Consider the following 10519-nt stretch of genomic DNA (forward strand, 5'->3'; position numbering starts at 1 on the left):
CAGATGAACGAGGAGACTGAACCCCCGAGCTCAGGGCTTGTGCCCCTCAGCCCCGCTGCCCTGAGAGCCGCGGGGGCTCCGGCCCAGCGCCGCTCCCGGCTCCGGGCTGGATGGACGGATGGATGGCAGGACGGACGGACGGATGGATGGCAGGATGGACGGACGGATGGAGGGGCGGAGCGCTCCTGCCGCGTCACGGCCCCGCCGGGAGCCCGCCTGAGGCCTTGCCCGGGCTCTGCTGCCGCCGCTCTGCGTCACGGCCCCGCTCCGCGCCGGCTCCCGGGTGGCGGCGGAAGCGGCGGGGAAGGCGAGGCGGGAGGGCGGCGTTAAAGCAGCGGCGGGGCCGGGCCGTGCCGGGCCGTACCGGGCCGGGCTGATGGAGCCGGGCGGCGAGAGCGGCTGCTGGTTCCTGTACTACGCGTACGGCAGCAACCTGCTGCGGGAGCGGCTGCTGCTGCGCAACCCCTCGGCCGCGCTCTGCGCCCTGGCGCGCCTGCAGGTGCGTGAGGGGGCGGCTGGCGGGGCCGCGGGGGGGCTGAGGGAGCCCGACATTCCTGCAGGGAGCCCGACATTCCTGCAGGGAGCCCCAGGGCTCCCGAGGAGCCGCACGTCCCCGCGGCTGCCTGCGGTCCGGAGCTGTAGCCCGTCCGTCCCTCCCACGGGGGTGGCCCCAGCACGGATCAGGCAGGGGGTCCTCGTCGAGATGATGGTGACGGGTTGTGTACCGTGACAGGACAAGGAGCGATGGACGTAAACTAAAACGGAAGTTTCGCCTCAGCGTGAGGAGTGACTTCTTTATGTCGAGAGAGGCAGAGCACTGAACAGGCTGCCCAGGGAGGTTCTGGGGTCTCCCTCTCTGGAGACATTCCAAACCCTTCTGGGCGCGTTCCTGTGTCACCTGCTCGAGGTGACCCTGCCTCGGCGGGAGGGCTTGGACAGATGATCTCGGGAGGTCCCTTCCAACCCTGGCTATCCTCTGCTTCTTGACCCAGGGCCTGCTGCAGAAGGAGTGTTTGTGGTAGTCCCAAACATTCGGGGGTTTTCTGACAGGACTTAACCTTCCTGGCTGCCAGCCATGACCCATGGCCCCTGTGTAAAGCACTCCGGACTTTGAAATGTAAAGCAGCAGGAAGCAATTCTTTACTGTGAGGGTGGTGAGGCATTGGAGCAGGTTGCCCAGAGAAGATGTGGATGCCCCATCCCAGGTAATGTTCAGTGCCAGGCTGGATGGGGCTTTGAGCAAACCAGCCTAGGGGGAGATGTCCCTGGTACAGGCGAGGAGCTCTGCCTGCACTGTGTGATGGGAGATGGGAGCTTTCACCAGCTCTGCACATCTGCAGCTTACACCTTCATACACCCTACAGGGCAGTTCTCTCCCTGCCAGGTTTATTAAATACCATTGTATCAGCTTGGCTTTAGTGCAGGCTTGGAAACACCAGCTTGTGATCATTAAAGCTGTTGATGTACAGATCTGTGCAACTAGAAGGATGCTTGGAAGAGCAGAGCATCAATTGACACCACTTAAAGATGACTTGAAGGTCCTCTTGGAGTAACTGGCTGGAAATTACCTATGTTAGAGTGTATGAAGAAGTTCAGAAAACTTGTCAATAATAAACTCCCCATAGTCAGATACTTGGTGTCTCTTGGGACTATCAACCTGGCAGCTGAGGCCTGCTCCTGTGAAGTGTGAGGAACTTACAGCTACCCCTCCACTGAACATGCTGAGATCCCCTCCTGCTGAACCTTGCAGGATCAGACCCTGAAGGCAGGGAGAAAGGCACTAGCAGTGTGTGCTTATCTTGGAATAAAAGCAGGCTTCTTCAGGTCGATTTCCAGGTTAGTCAGTAAGGACCTCTTGCCCCACTGCAGGCTGGCTGCCTTCTCTAGCTGGCCTGTGACCCATTGCTATGTTCCCTGCTGACACCACGTGGCTTCACTCCTTTGCTTCTAGCTGGAAAATCACTGATGCTGGGGAGTGAGGGACTGCAGGAAGGTTGGAGCTGATTTCCTATTAATTGCTTTGTGATAGTGCCACTTGGGCTTAAAAAAAAGGAGAAACAGCCTGTAAACAGAGTGCTTTGGATCTTAAACTAAAGTAAAAATTTCAGTTAAACTTTAGCTAAACTTCCCTCTAATTTTACTTTTCAAAGCTTTGTTAATCTTCAGCCAAAAGCTGTTAAGAATGGCATGTGTAACAAGCACAGAAAGGGTATTACACTGGTATTTAGAAGGACCAAAGACCAATTTCTTGACCCAAAAAAGTATCTATCTACTGTGTTTTTTCCCTCTTCCCAGCAGTGCCTGATGCAGCTGCACACATGGTGTAACTTAAGAGTTTCCTGCTCTCAGAACCAGAGTGAACTGTGCTGTTTCTGTGGGATCTCTGTTGCTGTTTTGGGGTGGTGCCTGATCATTTTATGCAGCTCCTTGCAGCTATTCAGTGCAGGTCCAAGAAAATATAACTGGAGGAATAAAGTAAAAATTGGAGGGGTTTTTTTCCCCTTTTTTTTTTTTTTTTTTTTTTTTTTTTTTTTTTTCAGTGAGACTGTAGTGAGAGTAGTTGATTCTATCCAGGATTTCCTTGGGGCTGCCCTGCAGTTACTTGTCCTCATCTTTAGCTTCAGTCTGTGACTCAGGTGGACTTTTGTGCAAGTAACTTGGTGCATCCAAGTAAACCATTTTCTAGTGAAATTGGTGAAATAGGGGACATTTTATGGGGCAGGAAGATGACTCTGTTGATGGAGTAAACTGTGGCTTTGCCAGGCTGCTGTCACTTATGCACACACACAAATTGATAGGTGCTCTGTGTGTATGCCTCCAAGTGCCTTTTTTTTTTTTTTTGCAACCTTTTTTTTTTTTTTTTGCAACCTTTTTCCTATAGCTATTAGGACATATTACAAGAGAGTGATGTGTCTCAGAGGGAATATGAATGTGTACATGTGTATGTTTCAAAACAAAATCATAGGTTCAACAGGGTGGTTGTAAGAAATACACAAAGCTGTGGGGCTGCATAGGTTTGGGGTTTATTTTTGTTGTTGTTAAGCAGGTAGTCTTCCTTAAAGCTTGGTTTGGATTGTGGGGGGAGGGAGTGTTTCCCTTCTGTACTGCTAGGGAAGGGTCCACAAATTGATTAATAAGTAGGAGAGGATACTGAGTGTATTGAATCAGGTGAGAAATTACATTGATACCATTCAATAATCCATTATTCTCTTTTTCATATATACTGATATTGCATGTAAGAAAAAGTGATATTTGTTTCCTAAAATAATGTTTCTACTTACAAAAACCCGAATAAGCTCACTTATTGAGACATATGCCTTGACTTAAAAATACCCAAGAATCTTCCAGATCAGTGATGAGATGGCACAAAGCATTGTAAAATACACGGGATAGTGTTTTGTAATTGGCCAATCTTATTAGTGCATGAGAACAGGACCCAAACCTTACCATCTTGTGGACTTCTTTACCTTTACTATTTTCCTGGATCATGCATAGTAGCATTTAAGTCTTGTCACAAAAACCTGCAAAGGATTTGGCACCAGGTAGGTGGCACCTGTCTGTTCTTCCTCCTGTGTCTCCAACTGTATGTGTACTACTGTCCTTTGGCTGCCCCTTTCATGTCAAGAATAGCCAACAGCCCTAACTTCCAGGGGAAATTGATTCTCTGCTTTGCTCTGATTTGCAGGATTTTAAGCTCGAGTTTGGCCATCATCAAGGCAGGACAAGTTCTGTCTGGCATGGAGGTACAGCTACTATTGCTCAGAGCCCCGGAGACGAAGTGTGGGGAATAGTGTGGAAAATGAACACTTGCAATCTGAGTTCGCTGGATAAGTAGGTGACTTAACTTTTGCTGTCTTCTACTGCTTTAGAGAGTGATTGAAAATTAGTTAATTTTTGGTGAAGAGCTGTGTGGTAACTGTGCGTTGGAATCAAGAAGATGCTTTCGATTTTAATATGTGAATTCTATTTCACAGTATGTGTATTGACTTCTGACACTTCTGTGATTAAAACAGCTTTGTTTTCAAGCTAAAGCTACTTTTAGGGGTATTTTAACAATCTGTGGACCTTGATTTGAGGTCAACAGGTCATGCTTCTTTTATTTTTTTAACTGTCTTCCCAATTTTCTGTTTCTTTTAAGATTCTAAAATCTGTATTTGTCCTATGGTGTTTTTCCCATTACTTTAGGGAGAATTTCCTTTGAGACTGACACCAATGTCTGTCTGTTTACATCTGTAGACTCCACTTGTAGCAGTAAAGGAAGGGATAAGGACAAGACTGCAGAAGAGAGATCTTTAATTCAGGCATAGGGACCTTTTGAGGAAGTTATCTGACATCTCTTCTCTTCCAAGGATGTAAACTTTTGTGAGCTTGAGGAACATCCCAGCAGAGAGCTGGGGTGTTATAGTTTCCCCCTTTGAATGGGAGAGCCTCCCTACACCTTTACAATGGATGGTGTAGAATGTTCTAGCTGTGCCTGGTCATTCAGAGACCTTCAAGAAGCCCTGAGCAAGTTGCTTCCAGGCTGAAGTCTAAAAGACCACCTGGTTAAACAAAGCAAGGAATAGCATGACTTCTTGCAGGGTCTAAGACAGGGCATAGAATGTAATCTCCAGAAGTTTGCCTGCTGCCACGTGCTTGGTGCAGCTTTTGAGATGTGCCTGCACAGCATGGTGCTTCTGGTACACATGGATTGTTTGTGCAGAGTTCATCACTGACAATTCCAGCAGAAATCTGGGCTAATGAAAATAAGGGAGCAGAGCATAATAAACCCAATGAAAGCACTACCTCAATACTGTTCTCCTGCCTCTGGTACTGCTGCAATGCCAGTGTGTAAATATGTCCTTAAAATCCTGGCAGTGAAACTTGGTTCCAAGGTGCTTTTTGTTGCCTATGGTGAAGCTGAAATACAAGGGAAGCTGTTGCCCAAGTTCTGTTAGCACCTTATGGTAATGGCCACTCTTGTCCTGGCTGGGAGTGTTAGCCTCAAGCAAGAGGGCATGGGCATCCAGTTGGCATGCTTGTGCTTGGGGACAGCTTCACATGTCCCTTCTTCATTATCTCCTGAGTTCCTCTGCTCTTGCTTACAGTAGCACTTAAACATCCTGACCCTTCTGCTGACCTTTACTTAAAGCTCCTGATTGGCCATGCTTTCCTGAAGCATAAACTTCCTAAGTATGATGATCCTGTCTGACAGCATCTGCTTTTGTGTTTCCCCTCCATGGGGACAGTATTTTGTACTCTGACTTCTATAAGTGTTTACACACTGTTTACACTTGACATAGTGTAGGATTGCAGACCCCTGTTTGGCAGGGGATAAATTTCAATGCTTGCTAAGGTGCTAGAGACTTGAGTGCTGTAACACCACCAAAATCTGCAGCATGGATACCACCAGCACCACAGATTACTTTTCCCCACTTGCCTCATTGATGCCATGGAGGAGAACTAGAAATGGGATGTGTTCTTGGCTTTTATAATCATAGTCAACACTGCTCTTCTAAGAATTGCTCCTAACCCACTCAAATGAGCTTGCAGGTGCTCCTGCTGAAGGTCTTGGGATGCTTTGCCTGTGTGCAAGCTGATATATTTGTAGGTTCTCCACCAAGTTATTTCCTGAAATTACCATGTATCCAAAAAGAAAATGCCTCACCTTTTTTTATTTTTACCCCTCTTAATCTGGTTGAAGTAGTCTGTGCTTTGTTATTCAGAAGCAGAGGAGGGAATGTGTAATTGAGGCTGCATGTACCTAGTTAAAACACTAACAAAACAATTTAATATATAGAAAACAAATATGGGAGGGAACCTTTTACCTAGATGGCAGAGCTCTTTGGCTTCAAATTAATTTTCTTTGCTGTCTCAGCCACTCCTATGAGGTTTTTTGTCCTCTGTACTTCACAAATCTGTAAGTTACAGACTAAATAATGACTTTGCCTCATAGAGTCTAGCAATGGATGTTACTAAACAGTTTTCTTGCTCTCACACAACCACTTGACCTATTTTTAGTCTGCTGGCCTTGAATCTGCAGTTAGCTTCCAGTCTGTACTTGCACTTAACCTAGTTACTTGCCTAGCATGGCCCACATTCTGTACATTAAATAACTTGAAATGGTAGCAAGTCTTTGGGAAAAAGATGAGTTGTCAAATTTATATTGGACAAGCAGGGCTAAAAACCATGTTATGACTTGTAGCTAAAGTACATCTGAAGTTAATTGTGCTATACAGTCTCTTGTATTGCTTAAGTTTCTCATCTACTTCTTGTAATTTTTTTTGGTGGCTAAATGCCAGTGGTTGAGGACAATAAGTAGGCTTGGTTTTGAGTCTTTGTTTTTTGAAGCATAATTTTGCTAATAAAAAAAACCCCACCAAATACTTTTTTGTCCCAACCTAGCTCATTACTGCTCTGTATGTCTTGTGCAAGTTAAAAAGTGTCTTGGATTATTCATTGGGAAGTACATTGCACAAGTTGTGCAAGTTTCCCCTTATTAAAAGGTAACGCAATGGACAAGATAAAACTTTGCAATTGTTTCTTTATTTAAGTGGCAGCTAAGGAACATGTGTCTGGCTCATTAATTCTAATAATCTTGCTTGTGTTTCTCTTTCTGACTACCTGTCTTCCACAGTAATTAGTTTAGGAATATTCTCTTTCTGACTTCGCAGCTTAATCACAAGTCATCATTTCTTACAGAGCTGAAATGATAAAAGTGAATGCTGTTTCTGTAAAAACATATTTTCTTATATGGAACAAGTTTGCACAAAAAGCACTGAAGTATGTTTTGCTTCATTTGTTTTTCTTTAAGTATATTAAAGCGTTGACCAGTGTCCTGCCTTGAATTCTGTTGTAATAAATCCATATGTTTATTGCATGGTTGGTTTGAAGTGGATTGGATAATTGACATGAAAGGAATGTATGTGTTTTACAGGCAAGAGGGAGTTGAGGATGGCATTTATGTCCCTATAGAAGTCAATGTCCACACACAAGCAGGAAAGGTACTGACCTGTCGAAGCTACCAGATGAAGGACTATGTCTCTGGTCCCCCTTCTCCACAGTATAAAAAGGTAGGTGTTGCAGCACTTTCATTTTGGAAGAGTATACAGAAGTTTATAATGCTTATAATAGTTTATAATAGTACTTCTGTGCTATTTAATAAGTACTTTGATTACAGTGCATGGAAGGCATGACTACTGTAAAGGTATAGCAGTCCTTGTGCAATGTACTGCTGGAATGATGCTCACAGGACATTGCTAGCTCTTACAGACCTATTAAATCAGCTTGGGGTTTTTGATGTAGTTATACCTTACAGGAATCCCCTATTTAACTTGGGAATTAGCTGTGATTGGCACAAGGTTTTCTGGAGGATGTTGCTCACATATATGCAGCAATTCTCTGTTTGAAAAATTAATGTACTCCACTGAAAGGACAGAGGGAATGTTCTGTGGGGAAAATGCAGCACCTGGCTTGTAGTTTCCAGGAGGTGGATTATCCTTTCCATCTTGGGAAGTACTTGCTATCACTGCAGGATGCAGCTGTCACCTTTTACCAGACACATCACCAGTATATCACAGGGCTGCAGCAGCATTGCAGAGCACTGCAGGGTTCCCCCTTGATGGCTGGTGAGGCACAAGTGTTGCAACACTGTTCTGCAACACTGACTCTGCACAGACACATGATCCAGTCACGCAGCAGGCCTGACCTGCTTAGCCTGTGAGATCTGGGCAGGCCCAGCTGGGCTGGTGTGGCTGTGTGTGATGTGTACAGACTCACTGCAGCTGGCTTTTCCTACCTGAAGTGCAGAAACCAGGAGTGAGCCTGTTAAATCCCAAGTGTGCTGCCTTCTCCAGACTGAGGAACTCACTCCTCTGAGCTGACTTCCAGGAGCACAGCTAAGGCCAGCTGCTGTGGGACTGCTGAAGAGAGGGTTTGCTTAGAAAGCAGGCTTTGCTCTTCCACAAACCTCTTCCCTGCCAACCCACCTCGTGGCAAGGCAGCTCTTTAGGGCTTTTCCGGGAGCTAATACATAGTCTGCTGCTGTGTGTCAGCTCTCATTGGTATGCTGAAAGTGCAGACCTCCACTATTGGCAACTTTATCATTCTCTCCTGCTCCTGTCAGAAGCAGTTGTTATTTCTGTTCTTCTCCTGTGCCCCCAGCTTTTTTTTTTTTTTTTTTTTTTAAGTTAACCAGGCAGAAGAGCTAAAAACTTAAAAGATGACTGCATTAGCACACAGTGATTGAGCTACATCCATCTACTGTTATGTACTTTTTGTGGCAAAATTCATTCTTTCTATATACCTCATCCTTGAAATGCATGCCATTAAATGCATGAAAGCATATTTAGAATATTCATTTCTATATGCAACCTTGCTGGTGTCTCCTTCAAGCTGTGTTCCTACAACTTCCCCTTCTCCTCTCACTGTCAATTTTTCCTCTGCACCAATACTTCAGTTTATTTTATGCATGGAAGGAAAGCTGCAGTAACAAACTAAGGAATCTGTGCTTTTTCACTGAGTTAAGTCTCTGTTTCTCCTATTCCTGTACCCTGTCTAGGTACTCACTGTTGTCCTTTGGACAGCTTAGTTTTAAAAATAACCACTTTTTAAATTCTCAGCCAACTTTAGTGTCACACCTGAGTGAGAAGCAGCATATATTATTGAAGTTATCATCCTGTCTGGAAGAAAGAACTGAATAACAGCTTAATTAGAGAGGCTTGTGCGCTTCAGTAACCCATCAGAATCTCAGGGGTAGTTAAAAGCTTTTTCAGAGTAATTTTGTTCATGCTGTTCTGGTCTCCCAGAAGCCTTTGGCTAACCTTAGGTACAAATAGCTCTATTTGAGATAAATTCTCTGGGTAACTTAAATGGTTCCTCCTGCTCAAGTGATTGTTTGGAGGAGTCTGTCCTTTTTATTACTGAAGGCTTTTTTTTTCTATTTTAATTATAGGTTATCTGCATGGGTGCAAAACAGAATGGCTTGCCCACTGATTATCAGGAGAAATTAGAAGCTATTGAAACTAATAACTATGCAGGACCGGTGCCAATCATGGAAGAGATTGAAGCTGCTGTTAAAGGAGAGAAAATAAATTCTGCATAGAATGCCTCTGCATTTGCTTGGCCTTTCACCTTGATCTAGATACTTCTCCTCACTGTGCTGATCAGCAGTTTCTTTATTTATCAAGAAAAGATGAGTTTGCTCTGCATCTGCAGTAAACCATTAGACATAACTTGCAATTTGAAGACACACTGACATTGGTAACTTCTTTTTGTATGTGTAGCTTGACTACATGCTGAAGTACATGCTGCAAGTACATTGCAGATTTAGAAATTATCTTTCTGTAGTTGTCATGCAGTGCTGCATGTAAATTTGTGCTTCATGTCCAGTTTGCTGACCTTTTTAAAAGAAAAAGGCCATCTTCATGAGTTTTGGCACTTGTTGCCTTCTGAGGAATAAGGGCTGCAGGATCAGGTCATGTGTTTGTAAGAGTTATAGGTGTACATGGCTACATCTGTTAGATGCAAAGTAAACTCAAACCTCTAAGGCTAAACCTTTCTCTCTGCTACTTCTCTTAATGCTTTCAAACCCATCCTATCTGATGCTATAGAGTTCCTGTTCCTGTTTTGTAGTTAATAAAAAAGTAGCATTTTTTAAACTCCTTCCATGTTTTATAGTGTAAGTCCAAAAGGCAGCCTGAGCCTGAAGACAATATTCAGCAAAGCATCTCATTCAAACCATCGTAGCTTCCTTCCTTTCAATGTCTAGTGAAAGTCATAGATGAACTGGTTAGCTATAACCAAGGCATTTTTGAAAGAATTCATTTTAGTGTGATATTTCCAAGGGTTTTTTTTAATTACCTTTTTGACTGGCTTGTTTCCCTATCTAGGCCTTGGTCCAGTGAAATCAGAAAGCCTCCTCTGAGTCCTAGCACATTTATTCTGTGGGGTTTTTTGTCTCTTAAACCCTAAATGAACAGACTTGGCCTCTTGTTTTTTTTTCTGTTGTTGTTGTTGTTGTTTTTCTCCCCACAGTTTGACAATCCAATGCATAACTGGAAGCTTTTGTAACGTATAGAGTATTTATTTTCATGGTACTGTGCAACCCCTGCAATTTGTCTATGGGGGATGAGGAGAAATTGACAACATGGAAGATGTCAAATCACTGAGATTTGGCTTATCTTCTCTACAGTGTATTTTTTTCTCTTGATGTACAGAGAGGTGTAAGATATAATTGATGTCACTGTGTGACTGCTTAGATAAATGATAAAATAACAGACTGCCCATGTCTTCTCTGTATAAAATCTTTTCTATAAACTTCTGCCAGGTATATGTAGCTGCTGTCCTGATGTAATATGCCTGTTTCCAGAGTTGGGCACGGTGACTGCTGTAAAACATGGTACTTTCCATATTAGCACTGTCTAGTTTGAGTAAATAAAATTGTGATTACCAAACCTCTGACACGCCTGTTCAGTCTGCACCCCTCAGGAATATCACAGAACCACAGATTGTTAAGGTTGGAAGGGACCTCTGGAGACAT

The 10519-nt window shown here is 44.1% G+C and overlaps 1 protein-coding gene across 1 annotated transcript; it reads left to right on the forward strand.

Annotated features, from left to right (window-relative positions):
• Positions 1–327: 327 nt before the first annotated feature.
• GGCT (gamma-glutamylcyclotransferase) lies at positions 328–10435 on the forward strand. Its single transcript, XM_058029523.1, has 4 exons — positions 328–499; positions 3686–3831; positions 6917–7052; positions 8933–10435. Exons 1-4 carry the CDS (start codon positions 377–379, stop codon positions 9080–9082), a joined length of 555 nt encoding a protein of 184 aa, XP_057885506.1. The 5' UTR covers positions 328–376; the 3' UTR covers positions 9083–10435.
• Positions 10436–10519: the final 84 nt, after the last annotated feature.

Source organism: Melospiza georgiana, chromosome 1, assembly GCF_028018845.1.
Source record: "Melospiza georgiana isolate bMelGeo1 chromosome 1, bMelGeo1.pri, whole genome shotgun sequence".
Lineage (NCBI taxonomy): Eukaryota > Metazoa > Chordata > Aves > Passeriformes > Passerellidae > Melospiza > Melospiza georgiana.